This window comes from Bos mutus, chromosome 4 (genome assembly GCF_027580195.1).
Source record: "Bos mutus isolate GX-2022 chromosome 4, NWIPB_WYAK_1.1, whole genome shotgun sequence".
NCBI lineage: Eukaryota > Metazoa > Chordata > Mammalia > Artiodactyla > Bovidae > Bos > Bos mutus.
This window is the reverse complement of record NC_091620.1, coordinates 29,959,124-29,981,910: the sequence shown is the minus strand read 5'-3', so window position 1 is coordinate 29,981,910 and position 22,787 is coordinate 29,959,124. Positions and strand designations below refer to the sequence as shown.

The following is a 22,787-nucleotide window of genomic DNA, read 5'->3' as shown; positions in this document are numbered from 1 at the left end:
TATGAAGTCCTGATACTGTTTTCCAAGTAAAGCAAAATTTCAAATTTCTAAAAGTAAAAAACTAAAAGTATAAAAAATTATAAGAAATAATCCAAGGCATAAGTTAATTTTTATTAGTTTTCCTATTCCAAACTTCTTAAAAAAAATGCTTCTCATTTTTTAACCAAAAAACAATTTTTTTGTATGTGTTTTCACTCAAAGAGGAGATGGGAAGGTGAGGTTATCATACAACTCTCAGAAAGTTGGAAGTTTATGAAGAAACTTGAAAAACAATCTATTTTTAAGCCATTTGGGTAGAAGTTATACATTTCAGCAGAATGTGTTTTGTTTCAAAAACAACTTTGCTCTCAAACTTAATCTATACATTCAAAAAGTAACGTTAATATATCCATGTGTGGTAAGTCATTTTAGTTCTGTCTGACTTTTTGCAATCCTATGGACTGTAGCCCACCAGGCTCCTCTGTACATGAAATCCTCCAGACAAGAATACTGGAATGGGTTGCCAAGCCCTTCATCAGGGAATCTTCCCAAACCTGGGTCTCCTGCACCGCGGCCAATGTTCTTCAAAATATCATCTACTGGCTACAAAACAAGCTCCCGAGAAGAGCATAACTAAACATGAGGAAGTTCTCAGACTCTCCTAAGGTTATCTACAAAAATAATGAGGAGTTTCAAACTAAAATTTTATATATTTTGGTGTTTAGATATGTATACAGTTATGTAAGAAACAAAACTTCAGATCCAAGAAATAGGAGGCATTAAAAAAAAATCTGTCCAATAATTTGCCCTGAAGAACAATAGAGTAGCAATACAAATGAAATATTAAACAGCTTTCAGGTTCTTTCAAAAATTACCATTAGATTCCTGATATAACTGGAAACCAAGCTACTCATTTTAACAAATACTAACAGGGCAAACTATCAAACAAGTTTTTCACCAACTAAATAATCCTTCAATAATGACTACCTAAAATAATAAAAATAGTTATTTTCCCCATGCCTCATTTTTGACTCCCAATGGAAAAAAAAAAAAGTGTTAAGTCACAATCAACCTAGAACGTTGTATTTTAATAACACAGTTACAAAACAAAGGTTCAGTTCAGTTCAGTCGCTCAGTCCTGCCCGACTCTTTGCGACCCCATGAACCGCAGCACGCCTGCCCTCCCTGTTTATCACCCACTCCTGGAGTCCACCCAAACCCATATCCATTGAGTCAGTGATGCCATCCAACCATCTCATCCTCTGTCATCCCCTTCTCTTCCTGCCCTCAATCTTTCCCAGCATCAGGGTCTTTTCAAATGAGTCAGCTCTTCGCATCAGGTGGCCAAAGTATTAGAGTTTCAGCTTCAGCATCAGTCCTTCCAATGAACACTCAGAACTGATCTTTAGGATGGACTGGTTGGATCTCCTTGCAGTCCAGGGGACTCTCAAGAGTCTTCTCCAACACCACAGTTTAAAAGCATCAATTCTTCGGTGCTCAGCTTTCTTTTTTAAAAAAATTTTTTCTTTTCTTTGTTTTTGAAGAAGGGGAGAGCGCAAGGGCCACGTGGACGCCCGCGTGCCGTCCTCCCTCCCCCCCATCGGCTGGGGCAGAGGGAACGGACACGTGCTCGGACGCGTGTGACAGCCGTGACAGGCACGCGCCGCCGGCCCCCCTTCCGCCCGGCCCCCCCAGGCCCCAGCGTCCCCGCCCGCTCCCGGGAAAGGGTACGGCGGGGCGGCACCCGGAGGCCAGGAGGCACAGCTTTCTTTATAGTCCAACTCTTAGGAAAAACCATAGCCTTGATTAGACGGACTTTTGTTGGAAAAGTAATGTCTCTGCTTTTGAATATGCTGTCTAGGTTGGTCATAACTTTCCTTCCAAGGAGTAAGCCTCTTTTAATTTCATGGCTGCAATCACCATCTGCAGTGATTTTGGAGCCCAGAAAAATAAAGTCTGACACTGTTTCCCCATCTATTTGCCATGAAGTGATGGGACCAGATGCCATGATCTTCCTTTTCTGAATAATGAGTTTTAAACCAACTTTTTCACTCTCCTCTTTCACTTTCATCAAGAGGCTTTTTAGTTCCTGTTCACTTTCTGCCATGGTGTCATCTGCATATCTGAGGTTATTGATTTTTCTCCCGGCAATCTTGATTCCAGCTTGTGCTTATTCCAGCCCAGCATTTCTCATGAGGTACTCTGCATGTAAGTTAAATAAGCAGGGTGACAATGTACAGCCTTGATGTATTCCTTTTCCTATTTGGAACCAGTCTGTTGTTCCATGTCCAGTTCTAACTGTTGCTACCTGACCTGCATATAGGTTTCTCAAGAGGCAGGTCAGCTGGTCTGGCATTCCCATCTCTTGAAGAATTTTCCAGTTTATTCTGATCCACACAGTCAAAGGCTTTGGCATAGTCAATAAAGCAGAAAGAGATGTTTTTCTGGAACTCTCTTGCTTTTTCGATGATCCAGCGGATGTTGGCAATTTGATCTCTAGTTCCTCTGCATTTTCTAAAACCAGCTTGAACATCTGGAAATTCACGGTTCACATATTGCTGAAGCCTGGCTTGGAGTATTTTGAGCATTACTTTACCAGCGTGTGAGATGAGTGCAATTGTGTGTTAGTTTGAGCACTCTTTGGCATTGCCTTTCTTTGGGATTGGAATGAAAACTGACCTTTTGCAGTCCTGTGGCCACTGCCGAGTTTTCCAAATTTGCTGACATATTGAGTGCAGCACTTTCACAGTGTCATCTTTCAGGATCTGAAATAGCTCAACTGGAATTCCGTCACCTCTATTAGCTTTGTTCGTAGTGATGCTTCCTAAGGCCCACTTGACTTCACATTCCAGGATGTCTGGCTCTAGGTGAGTGATCATATCATCATGATTATCTGGGTCGTGAAGATCTTTTTTGTACAGTTCTTCTGTGTATTCTTGCCATCTCTTTTTAATATCTTCTGCTTCTCTTAGGTCCCTACTATTTCTGTCTTTTATTGTGCCCATCTTTGCATGAGATGTTCCCTTGGTATCTCTAATTTTCTTGAAGAGATCTCTAGTCTTTCTGGTCCACTGGAGAAGGGAATGGCAAACCACTTTAGTATTCTTGCCTTGAGAACCCCATGAAAAGTATGAAAAACAAAGGTAATTTAAGTTTATTTTCTTGAAAGCTAATACCAGTAGAGAAAGTACGGAGAGTAGAACAACATTTAATAATTCACTATTCTTTCTTAGTTTCTCTAAATATTAATATAATGTCTGTGTATGTGTACATGTGTGTGCTCATTTCTGTCTGCCTCTTTGTGATCCCACAGACTGTTGCCAGCAGACTCCTCTATCCATGGGATTCTATAGGCAAGAATACTGGAGTGGGTTGCCATTTCCTCCTCCAGGGGATCCTCCTGACCCAGGGATCACAGCCGCATCTTTGGTGTCCCTTGCAGTGGCAGGCAAATTTTCTTACCACTGAGCCACCCGGAACCCCCAAATAACCTCTAAAACACATATTTAAACTTTTGATAAAGGATTGATTTTAACTACTTTAATGCTTCAGTAAGACTTCATGTTTAAACTGAGAAAGTGTTTTAACTACTTTAACACTTAGGTAATACTTCATGTAACTTGATATAAGTCTAGAAAAGGTAACAAATGATAAATTAAGCCCTATAGTCTGCAATCTTAAGCAATTCACCTAATTTCCTCAGTATGATTAAGTGTAAATTGCCTTGGAGTTATATTATAAGGAAAAGCTGGTAGTTCATCTAAGCAAGGTCTTTAATCAAAGAAGCATGCATGCATGCATAAATTATATAATCCACAAAAAATTCCTCCATGAAAGCTGCTTTACCATCTTTTATCTATTATCAATACTAGAGCAGCATTGCTTTTAAACCAATCAGTATTTCCCCACCAGTTTTCTATTTGTATGAAAGTTTATTATTGAATCACTAAAGTAAAAGCCATGAAGGCAAATCACTGAACTCAGGTGATACTGTATGCTACAACCTTATCTGTTTACAAGGATACTTTCTATATAATACATAACAGCACTCTTTAACCATGCTGGTATGAAGTTATAATTTCCACTCATGTTTTTATAATATTGGAAAAGACCATGGGAAGCAGGAAGAGAAGAAAGCATAAACAGTGTGATAGAGATACAGGTTCAAAATACATGTGTGCACATACACACAGATTAGACAGGAAAGTAAGTAGGTAGGTAGACAGACACTCGACAAGTTTATAAATGTTATTCTAGAATTACACCTGGGGGCATTTTCCTCTTATGTTTTACTCTAGGTATTAAGCAACCACAGGTCATAGATAGTATACTAGGTTTAAGGATTTATATTAAAACTAGCAGTGTTCTTTATCTTTCCAGAGTTTGTGCTTAAAATAAGGTAGATAAAATAAAAAGAATGACTTTTAAAATAACTATAAAAGTATATTGATATTCATCAATAAAAAGGAATAAACTACTAATACATGCTATAACATGGAGCCTTAAAATCATTATGCTAAGTGAAAGAAACCAGAAGCAAAGTGAGGCTCTCTATATGAAGTGAACATAAAGGCATAAAAATATTAGTTTGGTGCAAAAGTAATCACAGTTTTACTTTACTGAATTTTGTTGTTTGATACTGGAATACATTTTTAAATAAATATGGTTATATATTATACATCATTTTAATGCACATTTCTCCCTTTATGTTTTTTTTGCTGACTTACTATTGTTGTTCAGTTGCTAACTCATGTCCAACTCTTTCCGACCCCATGGACTACAGCATGACAGGCTTCCTTATCCCTCACCATCCCCCAGAGTTTGCTCAAATTCATGTACATTGAGTCAGTGATGCTATCTAACCCTCTTATCCTTTGTTGCCCTCTTCTCTTCCTGCCCTCAATCTTTCCCAGCATCAGGGTCTTTTCCAATGAGTCAGCTCTTCTCATCAGGTAGTCAAAGTATTGGAGCTTCAGCTTCAGCATCAGTCCTTCCAATGAGTATTTAGGGTTGCTTTCATGTAGGACTGACTGGGTTGACTTATTACTTGCTGCTTATTGCATATTTATTTTAGACTATGGAAATGATGTTAGACAAAAAGCAAATTTGAGTAATTTTCTTATTCAAGTTCAAATGGGTTGTAAAGCAGTGGAGACAACTGGCAACGACAACAACACATGTGGCCTAGGAACTGCTAATGAACATACAGTGCAGTGGTGGTTCAAGAAGTTTTGCAAAGGAGACAAAAGCCTTGAAGATGAGGAGTGCAGTGGCATAAAAAACTCATGTAGAGACTGTAGTAAATACTCTGCCCAATGATTAAAAATTGGGCAACATCTGAATAGTCCTCTTTTTTGAGGAGACCTATTGCAGATCATACACTGGGAGAAGAGAATTCACCCCAAGCTCTCTGTTAGCTGTTCTTCCACAGATCCTTATATGGAGGTACAGATAATATACATGACTTACACACATCATAATATTTAATAGATGATTTTGAAACAAGACAGTTATCAACAAAAAGTGAGATCATTGCACACTACATACAAAATAAAATTCGAGGCAATACATCCAGTTTTAAAAATTATAAAATAATTTTAAAGAAAAAAATCTTTTTGCAGATCTTCTATGGGTAAGACTCTCCAAACAAACAAATTATGACTCCACAAGCACTATAAACATTTATATTTCAAAAACTATCAGCACAAAACTAAAATGCTGGGGAAATCATCTATAACATATATGATGAAAAAGAGTAAGAAGCTGCCAGAAATCACTGAAAAAGGACAACCAAACTGAAAAATATGAAAGAGAATATATTTTTATTTTCTTAACTGATGTATGTGAAGTTGGGAGGGAAAGTAATATACTGAAGTAGAAGAAAATCTTAAAAATGCAGATAGAAATCAAAGTTTTTTGTAACTTAGAAGTAATTTTTGTGAGCCCAATATTAATAGAATCCATTAGACCTGTGATGGATATATAATATAATACATTATATATTATATAATATAATGAAGTATTGCATTGACAGCCACTTAAAATATGAGTGTGTGTTAGTCCCTTAGTTGTGTCCGACTCTTTGTGACCCCATGGACTGCATCCCACCAGACTCCTCTGTCCATGGGATTCTCCAGGCAAGAATATGGAGTGGGTTGCCATTTCCTTCTCCACGGGATCTTCCTGACCCAAGGATCAAACCTGGGTCTGTTGTATTGCAGGCAGATTCTTTACCATCTGAGCTATAGGGAAGTCCACTTAAAATATATTTGTAATAATTCTGAATAACCTTGCAAAGACCAACTGCCAATGATTGATACATGACAGTTCTAGCATATAAAGATGTTGACTGTATATATAACCAATACAATCTGAACAAGCCAGTTTTACCACATATGAAAACCATAAATTAAATACAAAATTTTTTTTAAATTTTATTCAAGAATATAAACAAGGAGTGTATCACACAGTGTATCATAGGTCCTTAATAACAATCCCTAAAAAAGCCCGCTACAAGAGCATAAAAGTATGCATCAATATACTGCTGACATTCTATTGCTTCAAATTATATTTAAGTCGACTGTTTCAGCACTAAGTACACATTTTCATTATAAAGCTGACAACTGTTGCTGCTATTTTCAAAGTCTGGAATGTTACCTCTTCTTCCTCTTCTATCAAAATCCAATATCCTTTAAAGTTCAGCTCAAAGGGCTACATCTGCTAGAAACTTTTCTCCGTTAGCATTTATCTCTGCATTCCCACTCTAAAAGCACCTTGTTTATTCCTTTAATCGCAGCATAATACAACTGTGCCTTGTATTAACTAGCTGATTACCTTTGGATCTCTCTCACTTATAAACTCTCTGAGAGTTATTTTATCTATGGACAACAACCTATTAGTCTCCGTCTTTAGACAACAACTAACTATAGTATAATGCTATGCAAGCTAGCAAAGACATTTTCTAATTGAATGAATAAAAGAATGTACCACAAGTTTCATCAAAGAATGAGAAAACACTGATATTATTATTCACTGAAGTAATTAAAACTATAAACTCATGAAACATAGTAAGTGGGCTAATAATTTTTTAGAGGAAAAGGTTCTGAGAGACATATTCCTAGGATATGGACAGGAAAGAGGCGATGCCACAAACCTCAAAGAAGTCATCTTGAATATAAGAAAGCAATCCATACAAAGGTTCAGTGACAGAATAAGAAAGATCTTTCTTCACCTTCACTCTCCAAGTGGAAACCTAAATATTTCCTACTGGCATAGACAGAATAGCCTGAAAACAGTGAAGAGAGGCTTAGCTCTTCTTTCCAAATCCTTAAAGAGATAAGTGATGACTAGCTGTGCTCTGGCTGCCCTCCCATCATGAAAGTAAGATAGCCAAGCAATTGAGAAGTCTCAACTCACTCAACTAGACATAATGCTTTAGCTTGAAAGAAATGGAAAACTCCATGCCTGCCCACAACCTTCATCTCATAGAAAAGGTAAATCCACTATTCAGCTTTAAAATACACATTCAAAAAGTTTAGTATGTTTCACAATGATGATTCTGTCCATTTTCAACAATAAAATAGACAACTAGAATTTTACAAATTGGGGAAAGACTAAAACCAAAGTGAAATCGTGAATAATTATAATTATTGTATTGTAATGATTATCTGTATAAACTGTAAATTTTAATTTCTTGAGGGTGGAAAACAATTACATAAATCTTTGAATGTCTCATGTCTAATATAACACCTGGCACATAGAAAGTTGTCAATGTTTGTTGAATAAATGCAAACGAGTGAACTGAAAAAAAAAACCTATATATTTATTTTGTTTTAAATCCCATATATTAAACCAATACATATGCTGTAGCTTTGATATTAACTGAATATTCAGATAAGTGAGTCTAAACATATCACAGATCAGGAGTTTCCAATCTGAAGCTCAAAGGAAGCAGGGAATGAATCTTTGATATTGTATGTTTAAGTCTTTACACATGTATATGTGTTTTTCTAGAGCAGGTTCTACAGAGCTGTCATCATACTTTCATAACATAAAGGTTGAAGACTACAAAACAGTCAAATGTCTAAAGATGCATTATCAATTGTAAAAAATTAAAAATATAATTAAATATTATACACAATTTATGTTACACCTGATGTTTTCATCTTTGATGAATCAGAAAAGCTCCTGGATTATATGGAGTAACAAAGAGTCATTAATCATTCAGTATTTAATAAATGCTTTTTCAATCATTTAAATGTAGAAAATGTGGGAATTTATTATTATACTTTGTGAAATTAAAAGATACTAGCTATATCATCATTAATAGGCAACCAATATTACTCATGCAAAACAAAAATATTCAAAAAATTATGCGACATGACATTAATACAAAAGTGGTTAAGACATTTTCATAAGTGAAAACAGCATTTTTACAAAACCAAAACTAGTAATCCAGAGTTAGCTAGAACATTTAACAAAACAGGAAAAGATAAAGTCCTGGGGTTCTATATCCTAGTACTCTAACCTAAAAACCAGAAGTAAGTAAAATAGATAGGAGCTCTCAGAAATCCAATGTTGTAGATACAATGTTAGTAATTTGATTATACTGCTCAGGAAGGAGCTGCAACAGGTGTCCTTTTTCTAAGAAATTGAATACAAGAAGTCCACTTCTAGAAACACTGTAACATCCAAAACTGGTCAGTTTAACCAAGATGTTTTTTTCTGATATTGAGAATTTTTGATGGAAGGTGAGGTATGAAAATAATTTCACAACATAAAGCATTCCTGAGGAAAGCTTGCAAGCCATAGGTGATGGGCCATACCACACGGCACAAAAAGGCTGAGACCTCTAGGGCCTCAAAGGTGGAGAGAGAATGGAAAAAGGAGAGGTAAACAATAAAAACAGATGATATGAATACTCTGACTATTCTCTCCCTTCCTCTGGGCTCAAATATTAGGAAGAATAAGCACAAACAAGAGTTCTCCCTACTCATCCCATTTGCTCTGTGAGCGGGGATTATATTAACCAAGGAAGCATCACTATACACTGTTAACAGGTCTGGATGGAAATGATTTATGGCCTGCCTCCATCCACCTTACTTAGTAAGAACAGACAGTAAGAACAGAGTTAAGGTGTCTCAAGTTTAAAGTAAGTATTAAGCTATTTCTTAAAATCTGAGACAAAGCTAAAAATAAATTCCTTTACACGTGTTATCTAAGAAAATATGCCCAATGTTATCTGTACAAGATGAAACACCGCATACCTAGCTCTCTAAATCCAGCTCTGTAAAGTGAAAGTAACTTTAAGGCTTTCACAGGAGCTAACTGCTACAAATCTCAAAATCCCAAGAAGGTGACAATTACCTTGTATTCCTACATGAAAGAGGCCATATTATGTACCCCAATGAGTGATTATCAAAATCAATTTTGATGATACAATGATCTTTTAATACATGTTGTTCTCATTATCCCTGATATATTCTTGGTTTTCATGACATCTTATCACAAATGAGTAAGAGACTGAGTATCTGTAGTCCTTTTAACACAGGATTGATAAGACTTCTGCAAAAGCTGCAACTGCCCTGAGACTGAATACAAAGCTTAGGAAATAAAGCTTGTGCAATGCTTTAAAACAAGATGGCAATGTGCCACAGGTCATGTGTAATCATTATCACAGAGGAGGAAAGTCTTCAAGAAAAGTTCCAGCCAAGTAGTAAGGATGCAAAATTGCACCAAATTGCCTCTAATGCACTGAATTGAACATTTATAAAGTGAATTTTAATGAAAAATTCTGGCTGATGATATAGAATTTTTTTCCACCTACCTAAGTTTGAGTTGCATAAAAGTAACTTTCCTCCACATAACAATTTTGTACATTAAGATGTAATATTTAGGTTGTAGCCATGTATTTGTGAAATAAGGTTGCTTTATATCATACAAAAGAGGCACAGCTGTGGGTTATTCCTGTACATTTATTCTAGTACTTCTCAGTGGTAATACTAATGAAGGTGATCCTTTCCTGAACACAAAAATCAGAGCTTTCTGTCTGACTCTCCTGCAGCATGTTGAAGGATGAACTCTATCAAACAGAAATAAAAATGTAAGTGTAACTAAAATGAAAAGACAGATAGTTTGCAAATGCTACTATCTTGCTATTATCTTGCTTGTAAAGATATCACCCTATATCTTCAGACATATTTTAGAGTTTCAATGAATATATTCAGAAAAAATTGATGACATTCATTTTAACTTAGTATCTCAGAAGAAACAGAAATATAGGGACTGGATATCCGAGAGACATATAAGATGCATAGAATATATAATAAACATATTATTATATAGTTTCCCAGTGCTTTCATTATATACACGTGAATTAATAACACTGTCAGAAGAAAATGATTATGCTATATAAAATTAATGTTGAGTCATCACAGCTGTTTTAAAAACAGCTAACTTTTTATTTTCTAATTTCATTTCATGTTATTTTTTAACATAATATACTTGCTGATTAATTTACTGTAAACTTTTAATGATAAGCAATTGCAACACACCAAGTGCAAAAAAATTTTAAAATTATATCTTGTACCAAGTTAGAGGAACATTATTACCAATATGTCGCTTATTCCTACATTTGGCAGGCCAATGAAAGCCAGCGGGATAACACTCACCATCGGAAGAGGATCACAGTAACAGAATTCTCAGAATGAGCAATGTAAAATTCAGGGGGGAAAATTCAATGAGAAGAAACTACAAAAGTGAAAGTATGTATGTGTATTTTGAATGGTATGATGGGGTATGGAATGTACTTTGCAAAAAGGTAAAGTTGAATGAAAATATTTGAGAAATTCAAACAAAAATTTCTCTGCTTCAACCTTAGGGTTTTTTTCCCCTCCTGCTAAAACAACAGAAATCAGGGTTTTCAATAAAACATCCCTTTGGGCTCTTCAAATTTAGTTACCTTCTATTTCAAAACTTCTTATCTCTAGATTTAATAGGCTTCACATAATCATTTTCACATAAACTAAGTTGTACCTACACATTAACAAAATATTTGGACCACATGAAAATAAAATTTTCCTCCATCCAACAAAGCAAGGAGTAAACTTAGAGGCCATTTCATAATAAAATTTACATATGTAATTTAATTAGGGCTTCCCAGGTAAAGAATCTGTCTACAATGCAGGAGACATGGGTTCGATCCTTGGGTCAGGAAGGTCCCCTGAGGAGGAAATGGAAACCCACCCCAGTATTCTCACCTAGGAAATCCCATGAACAGAGGAGCCTGGCAGACTACAGTCCATGGAGTCACAAAAGAGTCAGATACAACTTAGTGACTGAACAACAATTTAATAAATTAAATCTTTAAAGAATATTAACTCACTAGGAACATCTTAGTGTTCTCAGCTTGAGCCACAGCAGTTAGCAGACACACAGTATATAAAGAAAATGTTTCCTTACTACTACCCGTTTCATATTTTTACATCTTAAAATATGGCTACATCTTAAAACTGACAGTAAAGTATAGCTTTTATTAATAACACATAAAACAATGATGCGTTTTACAAACTGTTGTTTAAAATTAGACTTAACAGAATAATAAATGTGAAATTTAATGCTGAACTGAATTAAACCAAGATGAAAGTGCACTGTCTGTTAAATACATTAACTCTCAGAAAACTGAAATTCAGGCTTTTTGAACACATTATTTTACATTAGTCTGTTTAAAAGTTTGCACTTTTATATAGAATAGATTCAGTTCAGTTCAGTTCCTCAGTCGTGTTTGATTCTTTGCAACCCCATGAACCGCAGCATGCCAGGCCTCCCTGTCCATCACTAACTCCTGGATTCCACTCAAACCCATATCCATTGAGTCGGTGATGCCATCCAACCATCTCATCCTCTGTTGTCCCCTTCTCTTCCTGCCCTCAATCTTTCCCAGCATTACGGTTTTTATCAAATGAGTCAGCTCTTTGCATCAGGTAGCCAAAGCACTGGAGTTTCAGCTTCAACATCAGTCCTTCCAATGAACACCCAGGACTGATCTCCTTTAGGATGGACTGGTTGGATGTCCTTGCAGTCCAAAGGACTCTCAAGAGTCTTCTCCAACACCACAGTTCAAAAGCATCAATTCTTTGGTGCTCAGCTTTCTTCATAGTCCAACTCTCACACCCATACATGACCACTGGAAAAACCATAGCCTTGATTAGACAGACTTTTGTTGGCAAAGTAATGTCTCTGCTTTTTTAATATGCTGTCTAGGTTGGTCATAACTTTCCTTCCAAGGAGTAAGCGTCTTTTAATTTCATGGCTACAATCACCATCTGCAGTGATTTTGGAATCCAAAAAAATAAAGTCTGACACTGTTTCCACTGTTTCCCCATCTATTTCCCATGAAGTGATGGGACCAGATGCCATGATCTTCGTTTTCTGAATGTTGAGCTTTACGCCAACATTTTCACTCTCCTCTTTCACTTTCATCAAGAGGCTCTTTAGTTCTTCTTTGCTTTCTGCCATAAGGGTGGTGTCATCTGCATATCTGAGGTTATTGATATTTCTCCCAGCAATCTTGATTCCAGCTTGTGCTTATTTCAGCCCAGTGTTTCTCATGGTGTACTCTGCATATAAGTTAAATAAGCAGGGTGACAATATATAGCCTTGAGGTACTCCTTTTCCTATTTTGATCCAGTGGATGTTGGCAATTTGATCTCTGGTTGCTCTGCCTTTTCTAACACCAGCTTGAACATCTGGAAGTTCATGGTTCATGCATTGCTGAAGCCTGGCTTGGAGAATTTGAGCATTACTTTACTAGAGTGTGAGATGAGTGCAATTGTGTGGTAGTTTGAGAATTCTTTGGCATTGCCTTTCTTTGGGATTGGAATGAAAACTGACCTTTTCCAGTCCTGTGGCCACTGCTAAGAATAGGTTATATCTTTTCAATTAACTTTAAAAACAACCCAAGTCTTTTGAATAGGGCGTTTAACCCTTTTACATTTAAAGAAGAACTTACTCTTGCCATTTTGCTAATTCTTTTCTGACTTGTAGCTCTTTTGATCCCTGTTTCCTCTTATGATCTTCCTTTGTATTTCATTGATTTTTTTTTTTTTTTGTCATTAGATAAGGTCTGATTCCTTTCCCATTTTCTTTTGAGTACCATCCATAGATATTTTCTTTTTGGTTAACTCAAAATTTACATAAGACATTTTACAGTTAAAACTGTCTCAAGCTGATAAAAAATAAACTATCACACATAAAAACGCTACACTTTTACTCTTCCCAACACATACTCTATATCACTGACATTACAACATTACAATGTTATCCTTTTATATTGTGTACCCACTAACATGTATTTACAGGTGGTCCTTTTTTATACATTTGTTATTTAACTTCTATACCAGAATTAAAATGATTTACAAATCATCATTACAGTATTACAGTATTCTGTAATTGGCTATATATTTACTTTTTCTATCTTATTCTTTCATATATACTTTCATATCTGTCATGTTACTGTTTAGCATCCTTTTAATTTCTTTATTCTTTAGAACCTAAAGACAACACATATTTTATAAATAAAACTGGCCAAAAAAATCTGCATCAGTATTGTTTGACAATGACAAATCAGAATTGAGCCTGTTAGGCTTAGAGTACCAAAGGAGCTGTGTTGAAACCAATAAAGCAGATTCAGTCCATTAAAATCTTCACCCAATACCTACCAGTTCCTCTGCTTAAGTACGGAGGTTTAAAGAACTTCACGACACCATAGACATTCACAATCATGCCACCTTTAAGTTGATTCAGGGGTGTATATACATAATGTGTGGCTGGAGCCTAAAGAAAGACAGTGAATATATCAATATTATTAAGTATTTATTTAGATTTTAGAATCATGTTATGATCAATTTGTAAGTTAATAAATTGATCTGCATCTATTTCTTTGTGTCTAAAAAGAGATGGCTTAAAAAAAAAGGGAAATGCACAGCTTATGAAGGTTACTGTATAAACTAGTTTTTCTTATAAATATCTTTGATTATTAATGTTGCAATCTGTATACAACTTTAAAAAAAAAAGCAGTTTAAGAGATTTTAGTTCTAGTTTTTAACCTTAACTAGAATCACTTCAAAACTTATGGCATATATTTGTTTTTCTTATACTGCTATGAAGATTTTACTAAGGCCTAAATAAAGACAAATTTGAATATAAATGATACAAAGACATTAAAATGGTAATAAAAGAAGAAAATATATGAAATAACTGTACATAAGTTTGGAAATAAAAGGGGAAGTGATTTACAGGGGTTAGGTAAACCATTTCTTAAAATCAGCAATAAAACAATAACCTAGGAGACCTCCCTGGGATGGAAGGTGGCTTTACCAATAGCTCTCCTCCACATCTGTAATGCCCCTAAGGAACAGGTTGGTCTTAGTCCTCATGAGATGCTATATGGGAGACCTTTTGTTTATGTCAGTCACCTCTTCCTAGGTTCAGAGGCTCAGACCTTCCAGTTTTATACCATGGCCATTGTGTACTTCCAACAAGATATACACTTGTGGGGTGTCAACTAGGGCCCAAAAGATTCTAAACAGCTACCATTATATGCTCCAGGGACTCAAGTCCTGATTAAAGTCTGCAATGATGGGTCTGAAAAGCTCAACTCCAGCCCACATGGAAGGGCCCCTACGCTGTAATACTTTCTACCCCAGCAGCAGTCAAGGTACTCAGACACGACTCCTGGATTCACTACTCATGAGTCAAGCCGTGGAAAAAAACAGAAGAGGACACTCAGTATACCTGTGAGCCCCTGGGAGATCTCAGACACCTATTCAGGACTACAGATGAGTGTCATACCAATGAACACCCCCAAAATTAAGTTTCCGGGGATAAGGTTTCTCAGAACAGTTCTAAAGAGCAAACACAGCTTGGCAGGGGCTGTACTCCAAAACAGACATGAGATAGATCTCCTGATCCCTGAACAAGGAGGGGCTTGAGTCATCTTGAATGAGACATGTTGTTTCTGGGTAAATACCTCCAGGTAAGATAATAAAGTAATGCTCAAAATTCTCCAAGCCAGGCTTCAGCAATGCATGAACCATGAACTTCCAGATGCTCAAGCTGGTTTTAGAAAAGGCAGAGCAACCAGAGATCAAATTGCCAACATCTGCTGGATCACTGAAAAAGCAAAAGAGTTCCAGAAAAACATCTATTTCTGCTTTATTGACTATGCCAAAGCCTTCGACTGTGTGGATCACAATAAACTGTGGAAAATTCTGAAAGAGATGGGAATACCAGACCAGCTGACCTGCCTCTTGAGAAACCTATATGCAGATCAGGAAGCAACAGTTAGAACTGGACATGGAACAACAGACTGGTTCCAAATAGGAAAAGGAGTACGTCAAGGCTGCATATTGTCACCCTGCTTATTTAACTTCTATGCAGAGTACATCATGAGAAAACGCTGGGCTGGAATAAGCACAAGCTGGAATCAAGATTGCTGGGAGAAATATCAATAACCTCAGATATGCAGATGATACCACCTTTATGGCAGAAAGTGAAGAGGAACTAAAAAGCCTCTTGATGAAAGTGAAAGAGGAGAGTGAAAAAGTTGGCTTAAAGCTCAACATTCAGAAAACTAAGATCATGGCATCTGGTCCCATCACTTCATAGTGATGGGGAATAGATGGGAAACAGTGGGAATAGTGTCAGACTTTATGTTTTTGGAGTCCAAAATCACTGCAGATGGTGATTGTAACCATGAAATTAAAAGACGCTTACTCCTTGGAAGCAAAGTTATGACCAACCTAGATAGTATATTGAGAAGAAGAGATATTACTTTGCCAACAAAGGTCCATCTAGTCAAGGCTATGGTTTTTCCAGTGGTCATGTACGGATGTGAGAATTGGACTGTGAAGAAAGCTGAGCACCAAAGAATTGATGCTTTTGAACTGTGGTGTTGGGGGAGACTCTTGAGAGTCCTTGGACTGCAAGGAGATCCAACCAGTCCATCCTAAAGGAGATCAGTTTTGGATGTTCACTGGAAGGACTGATGCTGAGGCTGAAACTCCAATACTTCGGCCACCTCATGCGAAGAGTTGACTCATTGGAAAGACCCTGATGCTGGAAGGGATTAGGGGCAGGAGGAGAAGGGGTCGACAGATGACGATGGCATCACTGACTCGATGGACATGTGTTTGAGTGAACTCTGGGAGTTGGTGATGGACAGGGAGGCCTGGCGTGCCGTGATTCATGAGGTCGCAAAGTGTCGGACACGACTGAGCGAGTGAACTGAACTGAAGTTAAAGAAAGTCTTACAGTCCTCAAAAAAAAAATTCAGATCCTACAGGATCTCAAAGAATGAGCAGGAGAATTCTAGGGGTCACTACAATCTCTCTTTGGGGGATCCTTCTCCTGGTGATGGGAAATTTGGAGTTGGCTAATACCCGTATTAATCATTGTTATCACCATATTGATGGTGCTTATGATTGCTCCATGTAGTATCAATTGTCTAACCCGTTTTGTCTCTGCCCAGGTCAACAAGCTACAACATTCAGTGCCAGTTCAACAAGGATACATAAAACTAGAGCCGACCACTGAAAATATCACTCACCCTTAGATGGACACTGCTATAAGGACTCTGAGGCTTGAGACTAGCAAGAGGGGGAGGCCCAATGCCCCTCCCCATCCCAGTTCATCAGGAAGTAGCCAGAGAGACCTCAACGCCCCTATTCCCAAAGAATTGGGCCTCCCATCTTGAGTCTCTTGAGGGAGGAATGTTAGGTAGTTAGAATAGGAAAACAGAGTCCAGAATGGTGGTGGCTAACTGAGAAAGAAAGGAAAAAGCCCAGAAAAATAGAACAAAGGAAGGCCTGAGGAGTGGAGTGAGAACCTCAGGTGAAACAAACAGCCCTCCTGGCTAGCCCAATTTACATAGGGCAGGTTCAGGGGGAGGAGAAAAGAAAAACAAATAAAATGAGGAGCCAAAATTGAGACTCTCTCTCTCTTCTCTGTGCTTCTTTTGGGTTGGCCCGCCCTCATGCCTCGAGGATGTATTTTCCTTTGTTTGCCAAATAAAACTGAGCTGTAACCAAGCAGTAACACTGAGCTGTAATAACACTTGTCCGTCCATTGCTTCAAATTTTTGCTGCGGCAAGACAGAACTGAGGAAATTACAAACACTATTAGTCAAACAATCCTGAAAAGGGCTCAGTCACTTGGCTCTGTCACCCACCAATCTCACTCCCAACTGAAATAAGGTTACCTATCATACTAACAGTTACAATTTTTTAAATCTAATCAAAATGAATTGGTTTTTTCAAGAAGGCTCAGGTCAAACACAAGAAGGACAGAGCTAGCTTAGAAATCTCATCAAACCATGATAAAAAAAATGAAAGAAAAATAATGGTCAGCATATAGGACAGGAAGACCTGAGAGGAGCTCAGCTCCCAAAACAACTGGATCAAATAAATTATCTTAAGAAACATCTCCTTAATGTAGAGATGAAGAGGAAGGCCAGCACAGCTCAAAGACCCTAACCATTATGGTCTTCCAAATAATATACTTGTTAATTCACAACTAGCAATAAACTTCTTGACAGTAATTTGGTTCTCAATGTAAGTAAAACATATGTATATGTGTGTATAGCAGCTAAATTATATGCTAATATTTCAGAATACCTGAGCTTCCTGAAAAACCATTTTTCCTAAGTTCAGAGGCTTTCATTTACTTCTGCCTTATTTACAGGTGCATGGATGAATCAAATATTTGAACCTGACCTATTTATAACAATTTTAAAAATAGTAATATCAGAGTTAATTGATATTTTTAAAAAAGTATAATCCTCTTATTGGTTATTGTTTCCCTAAATAACAAATTTATATTATACTATTATGGTAGTATTCAGAATTTAAAACCTATACCCTGAAGTTACTGTTAACTAGAAACAAAGCTGACGAACTCTGTCCAATAGAAAGTAAAGGTTTAAGAACAGGTAGAACATAAACTTTATATTAAACTTTATCAACATATTACCTTCATTCTAGTTTCACTCAGCTACAAGTAGTTTACTTGAAAAAATGGGAACCTTTTCATTGCTATGAGATAACAATATTTTTTAAATATTGAAAAAATGATTGTAAAAGAAAAGCAAAATATGTCACAAGTGTAAAAAACTTCTTTACTGAAAATTACATAATTTATCAAATCACAGTTTAGTGCATAATAATCAGTTTTAAACATAAGCTGATGAAAAGCAAAAGAAATGACTGCTTAAGATTTAGAAGTAGCAAAAATCCTAGTGTCTTCACACAGTAAAACTTTTTTTCCACTTTAATTTTCTTATATACATAACTTTTGCAAAAATATATGCAAATATTCCAGGTAATAGACAAACCAAATATTAATTATTATGCAAATATATAACTAAAATGTAATATCATTGTGTATTAAAAAAGCAGAGATTATGTTTTCCCATTGTACTGATACTATTTCAAACTTTATAGCTAGCTATAAAGTTGCCTGAATACATATTTGTATGTATATATAGGTATGTGTTTGTGGGAGGGTGTACATTTCTAAATTAAAATGAACATCATCTTACCAAAGACATTGATTCTGTAGAACAATCTCTTACAGATTTAACATAAACCTGAAAAAAACAAGAGGATTTATTTGTATCCAAACATGTGCAATGTGATTACAGATGTTTACTGTATTAAACCTACAATCTTAATTTAAAATATTAAAGTTCACTAGAATGGCATAAAGCTTACAAATGCACAGTGACAGTTACAAAATTGTCTAAGCTAAGCTTCAGTTTAAATTCATTAATTTTAATATCATACGACCACACTGGTCTATATAATGCCCTGTTCAGATAAACAGAATACAACAAAACAGGTAGATGTTGGTCTGCAGGCACATGGCTTGACCCAATTTTGCCTCTCTGCCTGACAGCCTTGACCAAACAGGTAGTCTTCAACTGTGCGTGTGTGTGTATGTGTGTGTGTATGGTGGTGGCAGTGGGGTCGGGGGGGCAGTGAAGAGAGAGGGAGAGGATGAACACCTTTGTGTGTGTGTGTGTATGTATGGGGTGGGGGGTAAAGAGAGAGGGAGAGGATGATCATAAAGAATGAAACAGGGTTATCGTTACCATCTTTCTAAATTCCATATATATGCGTTAGTATACTGTATTGGTGTTTTTCCTTCTGGCTTACTTCACTCTGTATAATAGGCTCCAGTTTCATCCACCTCATTAGAATTGATTCAAATGTATTCTTTTTAATGGCTGAGTAATACTCCATTGTGTATATGTACCACTTTTTTCTTATCCATTCATCTGCTGATGGACATCTAGGTTGCTTCCATGTCCTGGCTATTATAAACAGTGCTACGATGAACATTGGGGTACACGTGTCTCTTTCCCTTCTGGTTTCCTCAGTGTGTATGCCCAGCAGTGGGATTGCTGGGCCATAAGGCAGTTCTATTTCCAGTTTTTTAAGGAATCTCCACACTGTTCTCCATAGTGGCTGTACTAGTTTGCATTCCCACCAACAGTGTAAGAGGGTTCCCTTTTCTCCACATCCTCTCCAGCATTTATTATTTGTAGACTTTTGGATCGCAGCCATTCTGACTGGTGTGAAATGGTATCTCATAGTGGTTTTGATTTGCATTTCTCTGATAATGAGTGATGTTGAGCATCTTTTCATGTGTTTGTTAGCCATCTGTATGTCTTCTTTGGAGAAATGTCTATTTAGATCTTTGGCCCATTTTTTGATTGGGTCATTTATTTTTCTGGAGTTGAGCTGTAGGAGTTGCTTGTATATTTTTGAGATTAGTTGTTTGTCAGTTGCTTCATTTGCTATTATTTTCTCCCCTTCTGAAGGCTGTCTTTTCACCTTGCTAATAGTTTCCTTTGATGTGCAGAAGCTTTTAAGTTTAATTAGGTCCCATTTATTTATTTTTGCTTTTATTTCCAATATTCTGGGAGGTGGGTCATAGAGGATCCTGCTGTGATGTATGTCAGAGAGTGTTTTGCCTATGTTCTCCTCTAGGAGTTTTATAGTTTCTGGTCTTACGTTGAGATCTTCAATCCATTTTGAGTTTATTTTTTTTGTAACGATATTTTTGAGTAACGATAACCCTGTATACGAGACAGCAAAAGAGATACTGATGTATAGAACAGGCTTATGGACTCTGTGGGAGAGGGAGAGGGTGGGAAGATTTGGGAGAATGGCAAAAAAAAAAAAAAAAAAAAATAAGAGACACTGACCAGGAGATTTTGTACATAAACCACTATGGATCTCAGAGGGAAAACTGAAACCAAAGGAAAAACTGCACTCTGCTTACTCTGGTGTCTTCTGCAACATGGTTGCAAATTATAAGTACTTAGCCAATCATTTACCATCTACTGGGCACTCACATGTGTCAGGCAAGGGGCTGGCACCTGTCCAAGATGGAAGGCTATGGACCAAAGCTCAAGGATCTCAGACCAAAGACAAGACCCCGAAGGATCTTCCAAGGTAATAGAAATAAAAACAAAAATAAACAAATGGGACCTAATCAATCTTATAAGCTTTTGCCCATCTAAGGAAACCATAAAAAAATGAAAAGACAACCTACAAAAAAAAAAAAAAAAAAGAATGAAACAGGAGGAAATATCAACCAGGAGAAATATCAACAACCTCAGACATGCAGATGATACCACTCTAGTGGCAGAAAGCAAAGAGAAACTAAAGCCCTGCTCCTGCTGCTGCTGCTAAGTCGCTTCAGTCATGTCCAACTCTGTGTGACCCCATAGATGGCAGCCCACCAGGCTCCTCCATCCCTGGGATTCTCCAGGCAAGAACACTGGAGTGGGTTGCCATTTCCTTCTCCAATGCATGAAAGTGAAAAGTGAAAGTGAAGTCACTCAGTTGTGTCCGTCTCTTAGCGACCCCATGGACTGCAGCCTACCAGGCTCCTCCATCCATGGGATTTTACAGGCAAGAGAACTGGAGTGGGGTGCCATTGCCGCTAGGTAAGGATAAAAGTGAAAAGTGAAAAAGCTAGATTGAAACTCAAAATTCAAAAAACTAAGATCATGGCATCTGGTCCCATCACTTGATGGCAAATATTAGGTTGGTGCAAAAGTAATTGCAGTTTTGCATTGCTGAATTTTGCTGTTTGATACTGGAATACGTTATTAAATAAATGTGTTTATGTCATACATCATTTTAATGTGCATTTTTAACTGTGGTTTTGCTAATGACTTATTATTTGGTATTTATATTTATTTTAGAATATAGAAATAATGTTAGACAAAAAGCAAAATTCAAGCAACTTTTTTATTCGAGTTCAAAATGGGTCACAAAACAGAGGAGACAACTTTCAACATCAACAACACATTTGGCATAGGAACTGCTAACTGCTAACATACAGTGCAATATGTTAGCAGTGGTTCAATAAGTTTTGCAAAGGAGACAAGAGCCTTGAAGATGAGAAGCATAGAGGCTAGTGGTCAGAAGTTGACAACTGAGAGCAATCATAGAAGCTGATCCTCTTATAACTACACAAGAAGTTGTCAAAGAACTCAATGTTGTTCATGCTAGTCATTTGGCCTTTGAAGTAAATTGGAAAGGTGAAAAAGATCAATAAGGGGTGCCTCATGAGCTGAATGAAAAATCAAAAAGATCATTGTTTTGAAGTGTCATTTTCTCTTATTTGACAAAATAACAATGAACCATGTTTTAACTGGTTTGTGATGTGTAATGAAAAGTGGATTTTATATGACGACCGGTGATGAGCAGCTCTGTGATTGGACCAAGAAACTCCAAAGCACTTACCACAGCCAAACTTGCACTAAAAAAGGTCGTGGTCACTGGTGGTCTGCTGCTGGTCTGATCCACTACAGCTTTCTGAATCCCAGCAAAACCATTACAACTGAGAAGTATGTTCAGCCAATCCATGAGATGCATGAAAAACTGCAAAGCCTACAGCCAGTGCTGCTCAACAGAAAGGTTCCAATTCTTCTCCACAATACCTGACTGCACCAACACTTCAAAAGTTGAACAAACTTTTGTTTGTTCAACAAACAAAACAAAGCTATGAAGCTTTGCCTCATCTGCCATATCCAACTGACTACCACTTCTTCAAGCATCTCGGCAACTTTTTGCAGGAAAACGCTTCCACAATGTTGTTGTTCAACAACAAACAAAGCTATGAAGCTTTGTCTCATCTGCCATATCCAACTGACTACCACTTCTTCAAGCATCTCAACAATTTTTTGCAGGAAAACGCTTCCACAATGAGCAGGAAGCAGAAAATGCTTTCCAAGAGTTCACTGAATCCTGAAGCACAGATTTTTATGCTACAGGAATAAAGAGACTTATTTCTTATTGGCAAAAATATGTTGATTGTAATTATTCCTATTTTGATTAATAAAGATGTGTTTGAGTCTAGTTATTATGATTTAAAATTCACAGTCCAAAACTGCAATTACTTTTGAACCAATCTAATAGAAGGGGAAAAAGTGGAAGTAGTGACAGATCTTATTTTCTTGGGCTACAAAATCACTGCGGATGGTGACTGTAGCCACAAAATTAAAAGATGCTTGCTCCTTGGAAGGAAAGCTATGACAAACCTAGATAGTGTATTAAAAAGCAGAGACATCACTTTGCCAACAGAGGTCTGTTCAGTCAAAGCTATGGTTTTACCAGCAGTCATATATGGATGTGAGAATTAGACCATAAAAAAGGTTGAGCACCAAAGAATTGATGATTTTGAACTGTGGTGCTGGAGAAGACTGTCCAGAGTCCCTTGGATAGCAAGGACAT

General features: G+C 36.9%; 1 protein-coding gene across 11 annotated transcripts in view; it reads right to left on the bottom strand.

Moving 5' to 3' along the window:
• POT1 (protection of telomeres 1) overlaps positions 1-22,787 on the bottom strand; it is a 99,429-nt gene that overhangs the window by 56,819 nt on the left and 19,823 nt on the right. For 9 of the 11 annotated variants that reach the window (XM_070369288.1, XM_070369289.1, XM_070369286.1 and 6 more), the window contains 2 exons: positions 18,575-18,622; positions 13,698-13,812 (listed from right to left, as the gene is read on the bottom strand). In XM_070369288.1, coding sequence (XP_070225389.1) covers positions 13,698-13,812; positions 18,575-18,622 — 163 coding nt within the window. The remainder of the gene's footprint in view (positions 1-13,697; positions 13,813-18,574; positions 18,623-22,787) is intronic. The other 2 variants (XM_070369290.1, XM_005901122.3) reach the window with 1 other exon arrangement.